Source organism: Emys orbicularis, chromosome 11 (genome assembly GCF_028017835.1).
Source record: "Emys orbicularis isolate rEmyOrb1 chromosome 11, rEmyOrb1.hap1, whole genome shotgun sequence".
Lineage (NCBI taxonomy): Eukaryota > Metazoa > Chordata > Testudines > Emydidae > Emys > Emys orbicularis.
In genome coordinates this window covers 49166038-49189725 of record NC_088693.1, presented here as the reverse complement: position 1 = coordinate 49189725, position 23688 = coordinate 49166038, and the positions used below count along the sequence as shown (strand labels likewise).

General features: G+C 40.3%; 1 protein-coding gene across 1 annotated transcript in view; it reads right to left on the bottom strand.

The window, feature by feature from the left end:
• The window catches only part of ITGAV (integrin subunit alpha V), a 78431-nt gene that overhangs the window by 6000 nt on the left and 48743 nt on the right, over window positions 1-23688 (bottom strand). Inside the window, exons 13-26 of the mRNA XM_065412981.1 lie at window positions 23221-23412; window positions 23034-23079; window positions 21889-21996; window positions 20388-20446; window positions 19144-19298; window positions 18499-18636; window positions 17403-17470; window positions 14393-14540; window positions 12038-12130; window positions 11187-11266; window positions 7126-7206; window positions 5734-5839; window positions 4546-4704; window positions 903-1016 (exon numbers count right to left, since the gene is read on the bottom strand). Of these exons, the coding sequence (XP_065269053.1) occupies window positions 903-1016; window positions 4546-4704; window positions 5734-5839; window positions 7126-7206; window positions 11187-11266; window positions 12038-12130; window positions 14393-14540; window positions 17403-17470; window positions 18499-18636; window positions 19144-19298; window positions 20388-20446; window positions 21889-21996; window positions 23034-23079; window positions 23221-23412 (1547 nt within the window). The remainder of the gene's footprint in view (window positions 1-902; window positions 1017-4545; window positions 4705-5733; window positions 5840-7125; window positions 7207-11186; window positions 11267-12037; window positions 12131-14392; window positions 14541-17402; window positions 17471-18498; window positions 18637-19143; window positions 19299-20387; window positions 20447-21888; window positions 21997-23033; window positions 23080-23220; window positions 23413-23688) is intronic.

Genomic DNA, 23688 nt, shown 5'->3' with positions numbered 1-23688 from the left:
ACAAGAATCGAGCATAACAAACAAGAAAAAGAAAAGGGGAAGCGAAGGAAGGAATTCATGGGTGACAGCAACAACAGGTGGATACACAGCTTGATGGTTCCAAACCATTTAAACATTTCTTTAGAATTATCCTTTCTAAAGAGTCCCCATTAAACCATAACCGCCCCCCGCCCCGGATTCCCTCTACATTTGCTCCCTCACCTACTAGATAAAGTGGACTCACTACATTATTATTACTATATTATTACTTTTTCCTCCTTCTGCAGAGTCGATCTCCAAAATCCCTCTATCTAGCACTTCTGGCTCCTTTCAAAGAGAAACACAGATGACCCCACACTTCCTGTGGATATTGGGTCCCCTTCGGAGCTGAGAGGCCACAAGAGCTCAGAAGTTTTCCCACTCCCTGCTGTTATCCAGAAAACAGGGACAGGTCCCTGCAAACATCAGGAGCAGGAGGGCAGAAAGTCCATTGGTCAGTTAGGCAGAGTATGCTCTAATGTCACTGCAATCCAGGGCTGTGAAGATGCCCCCAGGGCTCACCCAGTCATTATACCTCTCCTCAGTTACCCCGATTTCTCACATCTCCCCCATCCAACTGTCAATCTCCCAATTCTACAGAAAAGCATAGTATATGGAGACCCTGACATTGAAAAAGGCCTCAACTCAATTCCCATGCCTACAAGTAACTGTGGGCACAAATGCATTCGGACATCTAACTAATTGATTGCACAATTACATATGTTCCACTAAAAATGGAAACATGTGGAAAAATCAAGGCCCTAGATTATCAAATGCATTTTTTTCCTTTATAAAAAATTATTTCCAAAGTTTTCATCTCTCCATTAAAAGAGGAAAAGATGACAGCTGAAATATATCCGTGCAAGAGCTACTATAGCGCTTACCAAAGTATGTACATCGCCTTCAATGGCAGTTATATCTCTTCGATTTATATGGTGATCACGATTATCTTCATCCCTAAGGGTTTCATTCTTCTCATCTGCTTTAGGGACTGAAATCTAGGGTTACATCAAGAAAGGCACAAATAATAAACAATATCTTATATAGCGTCTTTTATCCTGAAGGATCTTAGAATGCTTTATAAACTACCAAATACATATAATACAGGAATAACTTAACAGAAGCAATCACCTCTGGGGTGGAACACAGCAACATTTTAACTGCAGAGAGCAACATTTCACCACAGTTTAGTATAGGACTGGGAGAACACTGCCACATACTATTGGGAATGCCGTGGAATTTTAAGTAGACAAAAGTAATTACCTAAAAAGAACGTGTCTAGGACACCAGGCTAATACCTCTACTCTTGGCAAATGTGATTTGAGATCTTTAAGAACTACTTAAAGTAGTAGGGGGAGGGATAGCTCGGTGAAGGGGGAGGGATAGCTCGGTGATTTGATCATTGGCCTGCTAAACCCAGGGTTGTGAGTTCAATCCTTGAGGGGGCCATTTAGGGATCTGGGGCAAAAATCTGTCTGGGGATTGGTCCTGCTTTGAGCAGGGGGTTGGACTAGATGACCTCCTGAGGTCCCTTCCAACCCTGATAGTCTATGATAGTCTACTACTACTAATTAGACTTAGGAGTGTGCAGAAATTGGGTTACAAGCCAACAGCTAGCCAAACTTCTTTGACTGGATCATTCACATGTTTTTGCTTAATTGTTATTGCTGTTTCTGTATTCCAGAGAAAGCAAAAAAGTGATTTTGCAAATGGATTCCTTGAAACCAGGGATAATTTTGTTGCTATGTCATTGCAACACAGACATGAACATACCAATTGCATAGCAAAACCATTTAATGAACTCAAGTTTATTAGTGTTTTGCATTGACTTTCTGGGTGCCTGTAAACTTCAAGCAAAGCAAAACTAGGTCAAGAAAAAATTCAAACTGACCTCACCTAAAAGATTTCACAAAACTTGGGTAAATCAAAACCTATGAATTGCACACCGCCCTAGTCTGGAACTTTCTGGTACATGCAGCAGAATGGAACCTATTCAAAAGATATATCTGTCCTTGTTTCTAATCCCGATAGGTCCCTTTGTCTCTGTCCTAGCTGAGGTTTGCAAATCTCCAAAATTTAGCATCATCTTCAAATTTAACATACTGTTCACTCCCTTTCCTAGATCATTAACATAGATGTTTAATACAACCTAATTCAGAGCCCTGCAGTGTCCAATTCTTGCCTCACCAAACTCAATTTTTTTTTTTTTAATACAGTTCAGCCAGTTCAATTAGTAGAATGTTAGCTGATGTCAATGGAAGTTTCATGCCTAGAATGAGCAAAGAATTTATTCTTAAAGCTGTCAATAGAGCACTTTCAATTTAGCAATCTCATATTCAAGGGTCTCTCCCCAACACTTCTAATGTATTTGAGTCTAAGAAACTGGTACAAGCACTGTACGTTACACTTACATACACACATTTGTATCATTTAAGGAGGGATTTGAAATAGGGTACTGTGGGTAGGATATTGTGGGCCTTAGCAATTCCTCCAATTTGGGAATTCTTTTTCCAGATTTCACATTTGAGACCTAACGGACACTATACTATTCTGGGTTCCACATATGAAATACCCATTTATCCTTGTGAGGGATTTGAAATTGCATATATATGTACACACTATATTTATACAGTATATTGAAATTGCCTGAGAGAAATATATATCATTGTGTATTATATATAAAATACTTTTGTGGCACACTGGGCCTCATCCAAAGGCTACTGAAATCAATTAAAAGACTTCCATTGACCTCATTGTGCTTTAGATCAGGCCTTAGATAAATAAGTAGTAATAAAAACAATAATGCAATGTCTCCTACATAAATAACAAAACAACTTGTGGAATGTTGCTGTTTAAATGTAGGTTAAGTAACATTCAATTTGTAGCCAATGTTTTTAGTTATTATTCATTTATTGTGTGATGTTATGATTAATCAATATGTTATATCATATATATTCATTCTATGTTAATTAGAGTTAATTTGTAAGATTATAAAAGTATAAGATCGATCAGTATTTAGAAGAACCAAGAATCAGACATGACAAGCTGAAATGCAAGAACCTGTAGGCTGAGGCCTGCAAGATTTTAGCTTAGCTATTTTAGGTCTTGGAGACAAGAAATGATGACCCGAGTGACCAGAAAATAACTCGATGCCCTAAGATTATGGGAAAAGAGGCACCAAGTGGTAATATTGTGTAAAATTACCCAGAAAATAAATATTAGATCATAAAAATACTGTAAAGGCGCATCTGTATCCGACATGTCTCAACCACGGGATACAGGTTGTGCATCAATGCTAATGAGAATAAAGGGAACTTATACAGCCTATAGAAAATTGGGGTCCCTTAAGTTTTCAGGGGACACAAACCAATAAGAGAAAGAGGGTTGACACTTTTATGGACATGCGCAGAATGTAGGTATAGACAGAATCACATTATAAAAAGAGGATGCCCAGAATGGGAAAATTGAACTCCCTATGGGAGACTCCATCGGGAACCATCCTCTACTGATGATCAAGGCAGTAGAGACCCATCAGACCCTAACACTGTTGTTAAGGATGTGAATATAACTATATTTGTAACTTGTGCATAGGTATGTATAGAATTTCTATATGCTTGAGTAACTTTACCTTTAAATGTAACTTTAATAAAAATTGTAAAACAGTCTAGACCTTGTACTTGTGAATGTATGTGTAGTCACTACCTTTGGTTTTTATGTGTTCCTAGAGACTCTAAGGCCTGGTCCCCATTAAGCCCCCACTTCGGACTAAGGTACGCAAATTCAGCTACGTTAATAACGTAGCTGAATTCGAAGTACCTTAGTCCGAACTTACCGCGGGTCCAGACGCTGCAGGCAGGCTCCCCCATCGATGCCGCATACTCCTCTCGCCGAGCTGGAGTACCGGCGTCGACGGCGAGCACTTCCGGGATCGATCCGGGATCGATTTATCGCGTCTAAAACAGACGCGATAAATCGATCCCAGAACATCGATTGCCTGCCGCTGGACCCTCCGGTAAGTGTAGACGTACTCTGAAGCAAGTAGCAGAGGTGACTTTTACTCTGTTAAGCTTGAAACTGTAGCCGCCACAGCTGAACCCACGGTAGTGTTATTGTGTTACCCACATTACAAAATTCACTTTAAATAAAATAAAAGGCTACACATTGCTGTGGACTGAAAACTATGCCAACATGAGTTTAAAAAAAAAAATAAAAAAAGATGTGGGATACTAGATCTGAACTTTTGGCTGAAAAACTGGTGTCTACCTATCCTTCCAGCTGGTGTCTCCTCATACAAGGAGCCAGGGTATAACAAAACATAGAAGGAAATACTTAAAAAAGAATAGAGAAAATAGGCAAATTCTCAATAGGAGTGAAACCAGCAAAACTATGCTTATTTACATCAGCAGAGGGTCTGGTCTATATAAATAATCTTATATTTCACAGTTTATAGTATGCAGCAAAACGACAGGAACAAAAACCCAACCCGACTCAATACCCAAGCATGGCATTACAAAAGTCTCTGCATACCTTAATTTTCAATGGGTTGATCTCCATATCTGAAGTGCAGTTCATGGGTCCATCAATTTCATATTGCATAATATACAACAGGGTGTTGTTGTTGTATTTGTAAGGCCATTGAAGATTTAGCATCACCTTGCTGAAGGCACTTGGACCATTGTTTCTCAGCTAGTGATGAGAAGAAAATTAATGACTGTGTAAGACTATCCTCTTTCCTTTGTTAATGGCTCAGTAGGCACTAGTATATATTTAAAATTATATGAAGGAGCATCTACAAGATTTCCCCTGACTGTCAGTACAATCAGAGTATCACCAGTGTTACTATGGAAAGAAATTTCATCTCCCAAGAAGCTAACTTATAATTACTTGAAATAATTTGCTGGAAAGGGGAGATTCTTCTGAAAAAACTTAAAGGAAAGATATTTTTCTGCCTTCAAGAAATTCCATTTGTTAAATGTACTACATTGCCCAAAGTGAGAGATATTGTACATTTCTTATCCAAAGTTGTATGTATGTTGTGAACATGTCAGATATATGATAAGAATAATTGTTTTAGATAAAGCAGTACCTTATTGGTTGTATAACAACTTGAATTATAGTCAGTCTTTCTAAAAAAACTATTTAAAAAAATTAATTGAACACAGATGAAAGCTGTGATAGTTGCTTAAAAAAAGGCTCTCTCAAAAGACTTTAATTTTCAAGGCAAAAGGCTTTTGTAATAATGACTGCATAATTACAGTACAGCTGAGTGTCCAGAATAATTAACACACTGAGTAGTCATTTTATTGGTTTCACTGTTGCAAGATTCAGGCGACCAGATAATTTGTATAGTTTTCTAAAGGACTGGATGATTTTATGGCCAATAACATGCACAGTTATGTAAAATAGCACAGGGGCTTATGATTCAGGTATAAGCTGACTGCTGTAAGGATCAGAGAGGAATTTCTTCCCAAGTCCCACTAACTGCAACGTACAGCGCTGCACAGCTGGCTATATTAATTGTTAGTATTTTTGCCTTCCTCAGAGGCTTGAACCAATGGACTAAATTGACTCAATGCAGCAAATTCTAAGTTCCTATTGAACAACCACATGGAGTAAAGCACATTTACCATAAAGGAAATCTTAACTAAAATATTTCCTTCTTCCCGTTATTTATTGGCTAGAATCCTGGACCTCAAATCAGTAACTATTACATACCTCATATATGTGCTGAACTAGAGGTCCTATGTCTTCTTCTGTCTCTGGATTCTCCTGGGGTTGCCAGTTTGCAATGGGGAGGAAGATGTGATCAGGAGAAGAGACACTACATAGTGAAGGGAATAAACAAAGCTATCAAATATTTAGCCTAATGAACTACTAATTTCTAAAAATTGACCCTAAGGCTTTCATAATGCAGACTCGAGAAAACTAAATTTACAAATATCTAAAAACTAACACTGACTGACACTGACCTTTCCATCCTAAATACTGGATGTTGGAATGAGCAGAAGTGGGGTTTTTTTTGTATAAAATGCTTGATCTTCCGCTCAATATACTGTGTAGAATAATTCTCTCTCAGAGGGATCTTTCTTCATATTCTTCTAGTCTGGGGTCATTGTATAAAATTAATACATGCTATCTGGACAACCTTCTGTGGTGAAAAATTCAACTGCGAGCAGTGTTGATGATAGGGGCATCTGATTGGTAGGGTCATACATGGAACTCAGCCAGCACCTGGTTGGTAATGGTGGTTTTACTAATTTTTCTTCCATTTTAAACATGAAGGTTTAACAGCATCAGGATCTCAAGGAACTTATTAATGCAGTAGGTTTCTGGTGGGAAGTAAAAATTAAAGAAAATGGTGCCTCACAGGCGATTTTCACTTTTCCCCTAAAAAATATGCAAGGCCTCAATGATTGTGAGCAATATTAGTGTTCCGGCAAGAAAAAAATTAACATCTTCACTGAACAGTCAGGATTCTTCAGAGGTTTAAGAGCTGCACAGAAAAGTGCTCTTTGTAAAATAAATATATAAATAAAAGCTAGTCAGGAACATTAAAATATGTAGTGAGAGGCATCCTGAGTTGACTGGCTGATCAGAAGGACCATTTAACAGTTCGGTGAAGTGTGGCTTTCAATAAATAGCAGTAGGAGAGTCTCATCACAGCCGCACAGATACTATACCTAAGGCTGAAAAGGACAAGCTACTCTAGACCTATATTTGGAGAGTATTTTGACATTCTAAAAAAAGGTTTTGGCAGTTTTGGACTCAAAGTGTATTTTCTTAGTCTGTTCAGAAGGTGATTTTTGGGAGTAATTTTTACATACTGTTCTTTGAACAAATTATAAAGATGAAGAGTAGCATTTTCAAAAGCACTTAAGTGACTTAGGAACCCAAGTCCCATTTTCAAAATTGACTTGGGATCCCAAATTACTTAGGTTTCACTTAAAGCCCCAAAGATGACGACATGAATCCATGTTTACTTTTCTATTACAAAACCTCCAAGGCTCAATAAGAAGCAAGACCTGCAAGGAAGTTTACCAAAAAACAAAAACAAAAAAACCACTCATCTGAGAAAGAGACACTTGCTAAATTAGTATCAACACTCACCCTCTAATTTCAACAGATGCTAAGATGGCAAGGTCAGCCTGATAAGATGTTATTGGGCTTACACTGTCAAATAGATTGGAGCTGAAAAAGAAGATAAGTCCATTTGTTAAATGGAATGAACAAGGTTCTTTTTTCAAGCGTTAAGCACATGTTATGTAACATTATTATGTGACTCCTGTGTCACCGGGGCAAAAGGAGAGGCACTAAAAACGAAGGGCCAGATACTCTGCTCCACTGAGGTCTGCTTTGCCATATTGTACGGAATAAATGGGCCTTAAACCTGCCCTAAATCCCCTAAATATTCTACTGCCATGGAAAAATCAATTGGCATAAAGCTGGTGTAGCTGACTACGCCAGCCCTTCCACTTTAACTCTCCTTGGCATATGGGGCAATCGAGGGGCTAGAGGAGGCAGGGTCAGAGCAAAATGCACTCCAGTGATCATTGCTACATAATGGCCCCTATCTAGCTCTTAGGCCACTCTAACTTGCCCCAAGGGCTGGCGTGGCCTTCATCTAGCCCCAATGTTGGGGATGCAAGAAAGTGCCTTAAAGTCATCTCTGCATACCTCATCCCATGCCACAGCTACACTAATAGCAGCTGGGCACTGAACCCTACATTTAAAACCTACAGAAGGGTGTACTAGATCATAGGGCAGTTGTCACTTATAAATGCTAGGATTACTCATACCAATACAATCTAGCACTTTCCAGCTCCTATATAAAAGCTTTTCATCAATTCTTTATCTCTATTTTACAGAAGGGGAAACTGAGGCAGAGAGAGGCTGCCCCAGGTCATCCAACAGGCCAGTGGCAGAGCTGGGAATAGAATCCAGGTCTCCTGAATCCTAGACCAGTGCTCTATCCACTAGAACACATTGCCTCCTCTGTAAGGATTTCCTAAATGTTCTCTATTTTCTTCACAGCTGTTGTAATTACAAATTACATGTAGCAGAGCAATAATTTTCCTCCTAGGCAGCAATCATCATACCCTTTTGGATGCCGGGTTGTACCTGTGACATTGGTGGGCCAGGTGCCAGCTCATGTCAACGTGCTCGTGTCTCAGCTGGACACTAACAGATATGTAGCTGGAATCTGTATGGCTCACTTGTGGGTTGATATTGATAAATTATTAGAATTTTAAGAAAGTGTTTAGACGAGAGTTGCTGCATGCATTCATCTTACTTGCAGTGTCTACGTTCCATACTGTAATATGTGAGCGGTTCTGTTGTGAGCCTCTGCGATTCTCACCATACAGGAGAGGAACGTTAATTAGTGTGGGGAACTGCTCTTCTACAGAAGACCCACCATAACAGAGGGGCTTTGGTTGGATCTTGCAACTGAAAACTCCCTATGTCTGGACTGAGAAACCCTCAACAAAAGGACTGAAGACTCTTATTGTTGTTCTGCTCTTCTCCCCGAGAATATGAGTCATGCAAGTGGATTCTGCCCATCAGCTGAGTTTGCAGCTCAGAGCACATGGCAGGAGGGGGATAAAAACCCCATACCAAGCAAATAGGTATCTCCATGCTGCTTGGAATCAGGGAGGGGGAGGTGTTTCTAGGCATAAACAAGAGATCCCCAGCTGAAGCATAGGTTAGCTCTAAAGGTCAAGTAGAGCTTGCTAGTTATAGAAGCCTATATTACTCTTTGAAACCTAAAACTGTAATTCATTCGTGTGTCTCTGTCTGTTTGCTTTAACCTGGTAAATAACTCTGTTTCCTTTTCCTATTTAATAAATCTTCATATAGTTTACTATAGGACTGTCTACAAGTACTGTCACTGATGTGAGACCTTAAGTGCAAATGACCTGTGGTAAGTGACTGGTCCTTTGGGAGCAGGAGTAACCTGAATATTGCTGTGATCCTTGGTATAAGGAGACATCTATCACAGAGATCTGGGTGGCAATACAGATCAGAGTACCCAAGGGGACTGTCTGTGACTCTGTGTTAAGGCTGTTAAAGTGCCTGAGGAGTTTGCACTTGGTACAGTTTGTTGGTGAAATCTAAGTTTAGACCTCACAACCAATTTGGGGTTTGTTAAAAACAAGGGCACCCCCTCTTTTGTCACTGTTGGGAGTGTTACAGCCATTTTTTGACTGGGGAGCCATTTTTTGACATGCAGTGCACACCTCTGAGTGCAGCGAAAGGCACAGAAGAGAGAAGTGGGACATGTCTGTCATATTACTCGGACCTGTCACATGTCACTAAATGCTGCAGTTCCCCTCTCACATTCTGCAGAAGCAATTTCTATCCTGTTGTGTTTGCCCTCTGAAACAGTTACATAAAACGTGCATTTCTCCCTTATATTAACTTGTAGTAGATTATGCTTGGGTTGCTGACTCAGTTCATTTCCTCACAACTGATTGCCCTCATGAGAGATCAGGGGTGAAAAGGGTTGGGGAGCTATCAGAGGTAGATGGTGGGGGATGGTTTTTGAGGGAGGTGGCAATCGGAAGTCAGGCAGGCGAGTTTCTTGAGGTGGGACCTGGGAGGTGCTGTAGCAGCTCCCCCCCACCCCCCACCCTTCTGCGTGGAGGAAGCTGGGGAAAGAGGATCTGCAGGGACTGTTATTCCTCCGATGGAGGGAACCAGGTGCCTTGGTGATTGCTCTCACATTTGAGGGAGGGAGAAGCTAGGAGGCCCAGTGGTGCCCACCTTTTCCAAGGGAGGTGAGCTAGAGTTATATGCCACTGCCCAGAAGCAACAGTACATTAGCTGATAGAAAGGATGGGAATAAAACTGAACCAGACAGCTATGTGAGATCAAAGGGTTTGTAGTGCTGCAAAGCCTTTGATCACCAAGGCAAACTGCTGTGCCACTAAAATTGAAGGAAGGGGCTAAAATTATTATTTATATTATCAGTTTTGGAGAGCGAAAATGCATATATGGGTGAGTGTAATTCATTCATTGGGTTCTGGGGACAAAGTTCCCAGGGAATGAGGCAAATTCACATGATGCCTCAAGGACAAGGTGCTACATTTGAAGCTCAGAGTTAACTTAAGAGACGTATAAATAATAACCAGAGAGATAGATTCCTATTTACTATGCATCACAGGAGGCCTGTGTTTTCTCCAGCAAGCACATAAATCTACTCCATTCATATGCTCCTGATATATTTACTATTTTTTAACAGTATTGCCCAGAAGTCACCATTCAGGTCTAGGCCTGGGTTGTGCCAGGGGCTGTACAAAAAAACAAAGAAATGGTCTCTGCTCTGAACAGCATAGGTGAATAGCCCTGGCATGGAGTAGCAGCTCCCACGGTCACAAGTTCATTAGACGTACAAGCCTGGCCTAACATTCTCTTAAGAGCATGCCTGCATAGCAATGGGAGGTACTACTGAGTCTCAGGTCAGTGTAACTGCACTAGCTTTAATCTAGCTAGCACAGCTAAAAATAGCAGTGCCGATACAGCAGCACGGACGCCAGCTCAGACTAGCAACACAAGTACATACTCAGCGTTCCAGGCGGGCTCGTATAGCCTGAGCTGAAGCCCACGCCTACGCTGCTACTTGTAGCATGGTAACTAGATTACAGCTAGCGCAGGTGTGCCTAACCCAGCTGCAATCACACCTCAAGCTGCAGTGCAGACGCACCCATAGAAGGGCTGGAGTGTCCAAGCAAAGTTCATTTTTAAAACAGAGCCTCCTGCTAACCCTTCAAATGCACACATTATTTCACAGTTTGGCACTGCATGTGCGAAGAGGAGATCTGAACTGAACCGAGAATGCAACATATTAAGCTCCACTTCAAATACCTCATCTGGTTTTGTACCCATTGGCACTAAATAGCACCATTTCATTTGTGCCACATCATGTGGAAGGAAAATCAACTGCATACAAACAGAACTGACTTTTTCCCTACATTACAAACAACAGAGAAGTGTTTTAAAGCAAGTTAAATCCATGATAGAACATTTACCAAATAGAAAGGAAGAAATTAGCTTAGAACTAAATTGTAAATGATCAGTTCATAGCTTTGTCATTTACCACGGTATCTATTCAGTACTAGCTACAGCGTAAAGTAGATTCGGAGGAGGGGTGTTAGCATCTAGTTCCATACCTTCTGATCTGTAAGTTAAACTTCACGGAGGTGTCCATCTCTGACTGCTGATTCACACTGAAACGCAGCCCAGCTAATAGCTTAGAAACAAAACCAAGTGACCAAGGTTTAGTGGAAACAGAATCAAGTTCATAACAAAAAGTGCTCAGCACTACTATTTGTCACTGAAATTGCACAAGGCCCGGGGTCACAGAGGAGGAGAAGGCAGACTGAACTAGCAATAAGGGCATCCAACTGAACAAGTGGTGCCTCTCTCACTTGGTTGAGGTTGAGTTGTCATAATACTGCCTCAGAGAAAAAGTAAAATTTGCTTCACATTTCCCCAGTTTGCTTTTACATATTCCCAGACCCCAGGTTCTGCACCAGGAGGCAGCACGGTCTAGTAAACTGGACAAATGTCTGGGAGTCAAGAAAATTAGATTCATTTCCGAGTTTTGTACTAATTCACCCAAGGTCATGCAGTGAATCACTTACTCTCTCTGCACCTCAGCGTCCCCATCCTTAAAATGGTTGGAAATGATATGTATTCCCTTATGTAAATGGCCTCGAGATTTATGGGTGAAAAGTGCTATATAACAGTGCTCAGAATTATTACAGAATAATTCTAGGTAAAGTTGCATCATAAAAACCATGTACATTCTTTTCAGACATTAGTTTACCGGCAAACTTGCAGCCAATTATCAGAATGTTTTCTTTGAACTACTCTAACATGTAGGTGGCTTAAAATATATTTTGAGATCTAAATGTCAATGAGATTACATCTTCTAGCAGTATGAGTGTGCATCTTTCTCCAAGAATATGAAGAGTCATCTTCCTGCCTCTTTTAAACCCCAGCCACGCATTTGACTTACTTTAGTCCCAGCCTTCATGGGATTTCCAAGGTCACAGACCACCAGGCGAGTTTGATTCTCAGTTTTAAATGCACATGATAGACGTGCTAAAGCCTGCAATAAAAACAGGCATATCTTAAAGAAGAGCAGTGCAATATTTTCTGGCATCAGTATGAAAGACAGGAACAAATTGCAAGCAAGTTGCATTCATTTAAATATTACTGGCTAATCTTAATATAATCTAGTAGCAAATAGCTCTGGAAAAAATCTGGAGGCGAAAACCTCACGAGGTAGGTGGTGTTCTGTTTTCTCGAATATACAGTATGAAAGTCTAATACTCTTACTCATATTGGGTAGCAATGATGATTTTTGAGGCCTCAAATATTTCTCAGGTTGAGTTCTCCACACCTATGTGAAGTACCTATGACTTCTTTTCTGCAGGGGAGTTAGTTTCAGAGTTTGATTAATACTTCACTTTAAGAGAGACAAGTCTTTGAAGGCAAAATGCGATGCGAAGTCAGTAGCTCCTCAGAAGCAGTTCTTATCAGAGACATCAGGTTTTGGATAAGAAGTCCACAAGTTAACTGACGACAGATGAGTAACAGGAGAGAGATCTAGGGTAGCAGAAGGCAAACCTCTCTGAACATGCCATTTGAAGTATGACCCAGGATACTCAAGGGCACACTATCATATGGGACTAAAGGAGTGGTGCCCACTATGACAGTGAATAACAACAGAGTTGAGGAGGCTTAAACAAAAAGATTTCCCCCCCCCCTCTTTTTCTTAAGAGCAGGTGCTCTCTTAAACTTTACGAGTATGGAAGAGGGATAATGTAACTTCATTTTGTGCTTCCTACAGACCTTGGCTAGCAAAGAAGTGGGATAAATTGCATCAAAGGTAAGGTTTGTCTTAGCATCCCGGCAGTCCAACCAAACCTAAGGTTATTCAGCTGTTGAGGGCTGTTCCTCCTCCTCCCTGGTCTGACTAGTTGAGGGTAGGGGGACAGTGCGTGTGTGTTGACACCTCAGAGGTAACCATGCACAAGACATCAGAAGCAGAGCAATCCAGTCAGTCTAGGTTGCAAGAACTCATGGCAAAAACAGCATTTACTGATTTATCTCAGCATTCTCCAACTTTGTGGCCATTTTAAACAATCCTATAGGTCAAAGGCCTAACTGTGTTGAGAGAAAACTAGGATGGGGGAAGTTCTGGAAGCACAGTGGGATCTAAGCACACTCTGAGGCAGAGCACTGCTGGGAAACTTCACAGAAGCTTCAAGAATCAGCATTGGTGCTTAGAGATTGGTCGCTTGTGCCTGTGCATGTGTGATGCCAAAGAAAACCCATTTAGAGAATCTGTGTCCCTTCCAAGAAATACAAACATCTCAGAAGGCTACAGGGGCAGCAGTTAAAAGTCAATCCCAAATGCTCCATGTGACCAAGAGAACTGAAGCCCTTTAATTTATGAGGATTCTGCAGTTACAAAATTTCCAGCAGAATCCACTCTTTGATTTTGTTCTTCACTTGTGTGGCAGGGAGGGAGCAGAAGAGCCCAGATATTATTCTGTATCTCTTAGATTTGCTCAGCTCTTTACCCAGGATATGAAATGCTTAGTCTGAATATAAATTAATTAGCAAAGGTGTTGTTCAAAGACCTGTACCAGAAATAATCTGTGTGTATTCACTGTGGCTGTGTGCAGTCTATCCATCGTTGCTTAACACCTCTCTGTTGAATCAGAATAATTCAGCTTTGAAGTTCCAGCTGGGCATCTGCTCAGGAAATTTCAAAGTTATTGTGATCACCTGACTAATTGGAAGACTAACACAGAATACCCATAATTTCTGGGATTGAGCTAGTGAGGGTTTAGAGCAGGAGAATATTAGTGCACCCAGTCTAATAACTGGTGATCTAGAGCCCCTCTTACAATAGCTTACTTTTGGGAACTCTTTCCTAAAAGGTAAAATAGTGTGTTGGGGTCCACAAAACTACATAAGGCAAGCAAGAGTGTGTCCTGTGAGGCCAGAACAATTCATTAGAAAGTTGTGGTTTTAATATTTCCCACACACTGCTTTGACTTTTTGGTTTCAACTGGTACCAGAAACATACGTATCATTGTAGATGAAGACACACTTCCCTTACAGCACTTTCAGATTAACAGGAAACAAAGTAAGTACCACAGAATTCCTGCAATGACATCTGTTCTAATGAAAGCTCCAGTCCAGTTTTACACGGCCAAGAGGTTTGGGTAAACATTTGAATTTTTAGGCTTAGTTAAAGACTGAAGCTTCTGCAACACTAAGAGCCTGATCCTGCAAACCTCCACATGAGTAAATGCAACAGGACTAGTGACAGGAAGAAAGCGAGTTAGAAACTTACCTCACTGTTACGAACAACACCAATGAAGTCTGCTTGAGGTGGAATGGTAACAAAGAGTTCAGCTTCATAGGCTCCTTCCCCTTGGTTCTGGGCATCGACAAGCAGGGTTAAAGGATTGTCATCACCAATATAGATCTGCTTCTGATCACTGAGCAAGCACAGCAAGTGCAAAAGTGAATACTGTGTTCACATGTTTAAAGTAGTTATGCCTAACAGCTAGGATTTACAGAAACGAGGCATTCTGACATTGCACTAGAGTATTAGGGGCACTGCAGTTAACTTGCAATAAATGTTTTATAGCTCCAAAAATACAACTTGCAATGGATTTTAAAGGAAAAAAGATACATCACTGGCAATAATGGAGCAAATATGAAATATCATTAGGAGGAACTGTTCCTGACAAAGCATTTTGTCAATTAAAAAAAACAAACAAACCACAACAGAACACACACACTTCCTAACAGCAGAACAGTAGATAAATGCTAAGGGTCAGATCCCCAGTATGCCCTTGCCATTTTAATAACCACAAACACGCAGTTTATATATAAATGTGTACACACACACACACACACACACACACACAGTGCCAAACTCAACTTAAAGTTAACTACAGAGCCGCAAGCAGCATCTCCAAAAAAACACACACATTTATATCACTTTCTAATAATTCCAGATAAATGTAAAAGATTTTCCCTATATAATCTTTGAAAATGTTGCATATAAACTACAAGGGACCCAAATTTTCTCTGAATTGGTATAAAATTTCTCAAGTGTAAGGCCTGGTCTACACTAACCCCCCAATTCGAACTAAGGTACGCAACTTCAGCTATGTGAATAACGTAGCTGAAGTCGACGTACCTTAGTTCGAACTTACCGCGGTCCAGACGTGGCAGGCAGGCTCCCCCGTCGACTCCGCGTACTCCTCGCGCCGAGCAGGATTACCGGAGTCGACGGCAAGCACTTCTGGGTTCGATTTATCGCATCCAGACAAGATGCGCTAAATCAAACCCAGAAGTTCGATTGCCTGCCGCCGAACCAGCGCGGTAAGTATAGACGAGCCCTAAGAGTATAAGAATGGCCATACTGGGTCAAACCAATATTCCATCTAGCCCAGTGTTCTGTCTTCCAACAGTTGCCAGTGCGAGGTGCTTCAGAGGGAATGAACAGAACAGGACAATTATCCATTCCCTGTTGTCCTATCCCAGCTTCTGGCAAACAGAGATTTAGGGATACCCAGAACACAGGTTTGTGTCCCTGACCATCTTGGCTAACAGCCACTGATGGACCTATCCTCCATGACCTTATCTCTCTCTTTTTTAAAACCAGTTATACTTTTGAGCTTCACAACACCCCTGGCAATGAGTTCCACAGGTTGACTGTGTGTTGTGTGAAGAAGTACTTCCTTATATTTGTTTTAAACCTGCTGCCTATTACTTTCATTGGGTGACCCATGGTTCTTGTGTACTGTGATGGGGTAAATAAAACTTCTTTATTCACTTTCTCCACATCATTTATGATTTTATAGACCTCTATCATTTTCCTCCTTAATCATCTCTTTTCTAAATTGAACAGAACCAGTCGTTTAAATCTCTACTCATGTGGAAGCTGTTCCATATACCTAATCATTTTTGTTGCCCTTCTCTGTATCTTTTGCAATTCTAATATATCTTTTTTGAGATGGGGCGACCAGAATTGTATGAAGTATTCAAGATGTGAGCATTTCATGCATTTATATACAGTAGAACCTCAAAGTTAGGAACAGCTTGGGAATGGAGGTTGTTTGTAACTCTGAAATGTTTGTAACTCTGAACAAAACTTCAGGGTTGTTCTTTCAGAAGTTTACAACGGAACAGCTTAATACAGCTTTGAAACTCTACTACACAGAAGAAAAATGCTGCTTTTAACCATCTTAATTTAAATGAAAAAAAGCACAGAAACAGTTTCCTTAACTTGTCAAATCTTTTTTTTTTTTTTAAACTTTCCATTGATTTTTTTTAGTAGTTTACATTTAACACATTACTGTACTGTGTCTGTGTCTCTCTGCTGCCTGATTGCGTACTTCCGGTTCCAAATGAGGTGTGTGGTTGACTAGTCAGTTCGTAACTCTGGTGTTCGTAACTCTGAGGTTCTACTATAGTGGCATTATAATATTTTCTGTATTATTATCTGTTCTTTTCCTAATGGTTCCTAACAGAGTTAGCTTTCTTGACTGCCACTGCACACTGAGCAGATGTTTTCAGAGAACTATCTACAGTGACTACAAGAACTCACTCTTAAGTGGTAACAGCTAATTAAAACCACATCATTTTGTACGCAGAGATGGGATTATGTTTTTTTATATGAATTACTTTGCACTTCTCAACATTGTATTTCATCTGCCACTTTGTTCCCCAATCACACAGTTTAATGAGATCCCTTTGTAACTTTTTGCAGTCAGCTTTGGACTTAATCTTGAGTAATTTTGTATCATCTGCAAACTTTGACACCTCATGGGGTTTGTATGTGTATACATACTCATGCATGCATGTACGATTGCCCTCTGCTGGATGAAAATCATACCTTCTCATGTGTCTGTAACTGCGTCTAGTTGCAGCTAATGAAACTGTGGTATAGCCCTTTGGTTTGTAGCCGAAGATTCTACATGCTCTGCTTTCCTTGTCACATGTTTTCACTTTAGCTGAGACAATGATGACTATATACATGCAGCCACAGTGTCTTTACAGGAGTTTAGTCTCTCCTCACAACTCATTTATGTTAACAGCACTCAGTCACAATGGGAAAACAGGTTCCCTTTTAGGCCATGATCCAGCAAAAACAACTTATGCACACGCTTAAATTTTATACTCTGAGTACTCCCAATGATTTCATTCCATTCCATTCTTTTCAATGGGACTACTCACAGTACACAAGATCTATGTAGGGTTGGAGCCTTACATAGGAAGTTACCTTTCCCAATAGTATTTTTCCATAGTATTCATTAGGTGTTTATTTTTCCAACACTGAAATTTACCTGCGTACTGCAACCTGCAATTTTGGTTTGCAGATATTATCTTCACCACAGTCCAGCAGAATATGTGTCTGTGCAAAAATCAAATACATATGGCTTTAATAAGTTCAGCCCATTAATTCAAACATGTATCTTCATTAGCACAATTCCCTCATCACTGCTTTTTTCAAAGGTTTTTTGGAACAATTCTAATTAGGGGAACTGTTTAGTTGTCTCTATATACATGAACTATGAAAAAAGAAAAACAGTTTTTATGCATGCTGCATGCCCCCTTTACACTTGCTCACTATATAAATCTAAAGCCGATGTCTACATTTATCAATTGTATTTGCAGATCACCTTAAATAAATCATATCTGTTTCTTTACTGTTGCATCTCCACTATTCTCTCTGTGCAAATGACTGTTACAAAGCTTGGAATAAAAAGGTAGAAATTAAGTTGTTTGAGAGAACTGCAAGGATAAATTACTAGTCTACAGAGCATCTCTGAAACTTATAAAAATGTAAGTATAAGATCAGGAACAATTTCTAGGAATCCTGTGCTCCAGAATGGCAAACAGCAAAAAAAAATTTCAGAGGTGACTACATCTTTTGCGGTATTGGGTTAAAAGGGAGGAGGAGCGCCCACTGATCTAGGAACACCAATAAGCTGCAGGAGTGAACTGCATGCTACAGTGAGTAACTTACTCTTTCCTCTCCCTGGAAACTTCACATAGGTATGGCACGTACAGCAGCTCAAAATGAGAAAATGGATTAAAGCCTCTCACCCTTCTGGACCAGCATACCTGATGCTGACCTGACCTCTGTTTTCTGTAATACAGCTACGTATGATGGGTGAAAAAGAGGCTCAGCTCTAAAGACTAGGGTGTGTCTAATGCAAAAAAGTAACTTATAAAAGAGAAAAAAATATGTGCATGTATTTGGAAAACATTTTCAAAATTCAGTGCCTAAAGCTAGACCCCTATATCCATATTTAGGTGTTCTGATATTTCAGAGGTGTTTCTGAAAATAAGGCCACTAGTTTACCATTATGTGGATTTAGGCACCAAAGGCTGAAAACACTGTCTATTCTGTTTAACCAAAAACTGTCAGGAATATACCTGTCTGCTAATATTAGCAGGAGTGAACTGGTTGAGGATGGGCTGTAATCCAGCTGAGTCTTTGGCTGTTTTGTAATCCAACCGATATTCCATAAAAACGGTGATCGGAGTAAGTTTGTCTCTAAACTCAGATTCATCCTGAGGGGAGAAATGATTCCGGTCATTCTTAAATCACATCAAAAAGAACCCAGAGGTGCACTGGATGCAAATCAAAAGCCTACCAGTATTGGGTACTATTATTATTTATTGGTTGTATTATGCACCCAGAGTCCCAAACCAAGATCAGAGCCCCATTTTGCTTGTTTGTACAGCAGCTAAGAGAAAATCCCGGCTCTAAAGAACTTACAATCTAAATATACAAGATAAACAATGTTAGTGTTAGTATGTCCATTTTATAGATGGGAAATTGAAGGACGCAGAGAGATTTAAATGATTTCCCCAAGGGAGCATAGGAAGTCTGTGGCAGGGCTGAGAATTGGCTCTCCAAACCCAGCCAAGTGTTTTAATCGCAAAACCATCCTTCTTCTATAGCAATAATAATTCAGGGCAAACAACAACGACTCTGGTAATTACAGCTCTTTATTCAATGTGTGCAATAAGGCAAAAGACATTTGCCCTAAAAGTTTAACTGAAGTGACCTCTTACCCTCAAAAAAGCCTGAAGTTCTTCACAACGCATTGTGCCCCCTTTGACAACAGTCATATTCTTCGAGTGACCAGGCTGTTTGTTGTGGAGAAACAGAGCTCTCCTTAAGGCTCCTTTTTGCTTAAGCTTATCCAACAGCAGCTCCACTTGGAAGGCTGTCAAATCCAAAGCATTTGAGTTAGGAATTTCTTGACCACCCGTACGCATAGCAGGTTCCTCTCAGCTAATAAGTCACAAGCTGACTTCAGCTGTAATGGCAATCTAACAGCTGTGCCCTCTTAAAAACTTTTATTTCTTTCAAGTACTAAATCTGTCATCACAATATTGTTGCAGAGGTTGATATGTACTAAAATGAGACTCAAATCTTCTGCTCAACACTGTAAGCATATTATTTTTGAAGACAAATCTTCAAGTAATAGGTTTGCCTCTATATTGGGATTTCTTTATGAAAGCAGAAGTTAGATTGTTGAGGTCTCTGGAAAAAAATCCTTACACCCACAATATATATCTTCCACTTTTATTATTACTAATCTAATCATTGCTTAATGTATTTGATATGGATCCCACAACTTAAAAATATAATAAATTTCCTTCTACATAAACCTTGCCAGATCATATCTATTCTACACACATTATGTAGAAAACACTGAAAGTTTCCTGTATGTGACAGTATAATCTGCCAGAAACCATCAGTCTGTTGCCCTGCAAAAACCTACATATCGCCACCATATAAACCTCTTCGAATCAATCTTTTATTGAAACTGGTCCGATTCCTGATCCAATTCCCATCCATTCCAATGAGAGTCTGTCCATTGACTTGAATGGGAGTTGGATTAGGCCCTTAGCATCTGAAATACTGTCTCCACTATTAGTTCCATTAATGCACCCACGGGAATTGTTTATCTAAAATTCCCTTTTGTAGACACAGCTAAAGAGCTTGATCCTGCCAGATGACAAGTGCTGTCAGGCCTCAATTCAGCAAAGCCACTTAAGCACGTGCTTAAAGCCCATTCAATTTTGTGGGACCTAACATGCTAAAGGATAATGCATGTTTAAATTCACTGCTGAACTGGGACTTCACTTCTGAATAACTTGAATGGTGTCTAAAGGGGCTCAGCACTGGGAAGGATCAAGCTCTATACTGAAAAAGCAATTACTTCAGTGATTAAGAAACAGTTATAAGCAGGATTCATGCTTACAGACAATTTGAAAAGTTTTACATTTTTTAAAACAGCAGAACTTACTGAGTTTATTGGGGAGCTTTCCTTTGCCATCAGCTGTTAAGCAGAACTTTACTTTAAAGCTGTTTAAAAAAATATTTCAAAAAGCATATTTGATTAAATATTTTTCAGCAGAATGTGGTTTAAAAGCGCTTTCCCATAATTTTCCCAGTTCAAAGTTCTTTTCTTTAGAGACTCCAAACCCAGCCCACTCCCAAAGTTCAATCCTCATAGCCAAAGAAACCAGAACAGATTCATGACTGTTTCTTTTGTCCCATCTAGTTCCAGTGGGGTCATGGGGCACTGTCCAAAACCTGCCCTGCTCCTTCCCCATTTACGAGGACAAATGAATATACAAAAACAGGTCATGTGTTTTTTCACCCCAACTGGAGCAGGTAGAAAACTCACTGCATTGCTCTCAATCAGCACTCCCAACCTGGGAGAAAACTGGAAATTTCAGAAGATATAGATTATGTTATTTCCATATGGGGAAGTTTAATATTGGGGAGGCTTTCAAGGGCGGGGGATACAAAAATACCTGAAGCATGTTGGGCAGCCACTCTTTAGGGTTAGGAAGTAAACCTTGCAGTATTATAGCTCTGGGGACTGAAGTACCAGAGAGCCATCAACCTTAAACATGACCACGGAGAACGCATATAGCAGTTTATACGGCTCATGGCACTTCTACACTGAAGGGTCATTGTTGGGGTATAGGTCTTACCACTGTCAAAATTTAAAACTTCAAGATAGACAGTGACGGTAGAAATGCAGAGCCTTTAGAGCTTGATTAGCCTAATAACGTTCACCTGTGAAGACCAGAGTTCAAATTGTGCTGTAGGCCAGAAATGAAAGTGAGCTGGGGTTCTTGACCTATATTGTTAAAGCACTCCACAATGGGGAACAACTGGCAGCCTGGGCTTTGAGGAGCCCAGGCCTAAAAATGCAGGGCGATTGCAGTCCAGAACTGAATTGTTAAAACAGAACTGCTAGAGGGAGTTTGCAAGACATCTGGTCCCACACAACTGGCTCAAACCAACCCTAGTGGTCTCTTACTTTCCTGAACAGTGAATTCATTCTTATCAGTAGTAGTAGTAAACATTTATCCAATAACTTTGCTTGCGATTATACAAGTATTCATTGCGAGATGCTGAACCTTGGTGCTGACATGCATTAGGAACCCGGGACATGTAGAAATTTCCAAAAGGAAACTGAGGACTTCCTTATTTGCACTGATATGCAGCTGTTCAGCTCTGAGCTGATTTAATTGGGGAGATTTTACTCTATTCAGTGGAAACATTTTGCCATCTGTGAATGAAAGGTGAAAAGTGAGGATCAAATCCAAAGTCCACTGAAGTCACTGGGAGTCTTTCTATTGATTTTAATGGGATTTGGCTCAAGCCCTAAGTGTGCTTGCTTTGCTTTGCTTTGCCTATCCATTCAGAAAATCCAGTTTCATTTTTTAAAATCTGTTTATTAGTTCTACCCTCTCAGCCTTGAGAGTTTAAGTAAAAACAAACCACCTTACCAGGAAACTTTCACACCAGTATCTGGCAGTTCACAGATTTTTTCCTCAGGATTTAGAATTGTCGGGTTAACTTCTAAGCCGGCGTTTACACTGATAACTGGTCTAGCCCTGTAGACAAAAGTAAATAAATTTGAACGACGACACTCGTATAACACAACATCACAAAATTCTTCATACTATGAAAAATATGTTATACATTAAGTAAAGCTAAAAATAATAGATACAGAATGTAATGATAGAGCAGCAAATGGAAAAAGATACAAGAGAGAAGTTTTTTCGTTGAATTCAAATAGATGGAGAGTAGATGGGGCAGAGAGTTAAAGAAAAACTGCCCCAGATACCAGGAGCTGTGGACTCTCACATCAATACTACCCAAACGTCAGAATGAATCAAGAAGAGGCATATGCTAGATAAGAGAAGGGAGTGGAATAAGATACTGTAAGTTCTCTGGAAGAGACTGGAGTGAATACATGCAGAACTGAAGAACCTTAATGACACTTTTCAACTAGATCCCTAACGGCTATATTGTAACTTTACACCCTACCCTGGGTAAGGGGCAGGGAACATGCTCCCAGAAGCAGATCAGAAGAGGAGTTGGAACTCTCCAACAATTCCTCCCCTCCTCCCCCTTTCTCTGAGGAGATTAAGTTACTTCCCTTTTTTGTGAAGCAGCCATAACCTTTTTTGTGCTCAACTTAATACTCTGGCCTGCGAGAATGAGGGGTGGGGGGAGAGCAAGCTCCTTCCATTCCATGCCCCACTCTGCCCCTCTCTCATAGGAGGAGTCGCCCATAATGAGTCGCAGAACCTTCAAGGATGAGAGCAGGTTTGCACATCTCATCAGGCAGCAGCATTCTACACCTGCAGGCCTCTGGAGAACTGTCACTCAGGGGAGGCCATGGAGGAAGATCTCATGCAGTGTTTTCTCTCAGCTCTGGACACACCCACCAGAAGCAAATTATAGATTACGGACCGCATATTAACACAGTGGAAAGAATGAAGTAACCACTTTTATCCATGTCACTCTGCAATGCAGCAAGACAGAACTGCAGACTCTCTCGTTTCTGTTCCACTCTGGAATTTACAATTTGCACTGAGCTTTCCTCCTGACTGCACTTACATGAGAACATGCACCATGTGCCTACCTGTACAAAACAGCTGTGTCAACACCAAAGGCTCCGACAATCAAATCTGGAAAGGAGAAAGAAATGCTAAATTTGAGAGTTTATCCTCTTTTTTTTTTTAAAAAAGGGACACTAGTTGGTCAGACATACAAAGGTGATGCAGTCACATTACTGCAACTGTTCTAAAGCTATGTCAAGAAAAAAGCACCTGGATATCCATTTTTGTCCACATCAGTGGCTCCTTTCAGTGAGTACCCAAAACTTGGTGGCATGGTACGGGCGGCCCACTGTCCTTCAAGAATCTGAGATGGCACTGCATTCAAACCTGTCGCTCTTCCATTGTAGATGTAAACAACCCCTCTTTTGTCCTCTCCACCATAGGGTGCAGCAACTGCAATATCTGTGAACCAGAAGGAATAGCCTTAATGTCTCCAAATATAAACAAAGATAACTTCTTTGTGCTGACACTGAACAATTCATATGGGCAAAATATAGTTACAGCAGAGTTTCAGTACATGGCAGCAAGTTGATAATGTTACTATTCTCTGAAAGGTTTATCTACACCCTCTTCTCTGTTTTATATAACTTGTAGGATCCTGAGATTTACCAGAATGACACCAAAATTAATGTTTAAGGAGCACGTGTCCTGTAGACTTATCTGCAACATAGAAGGGCC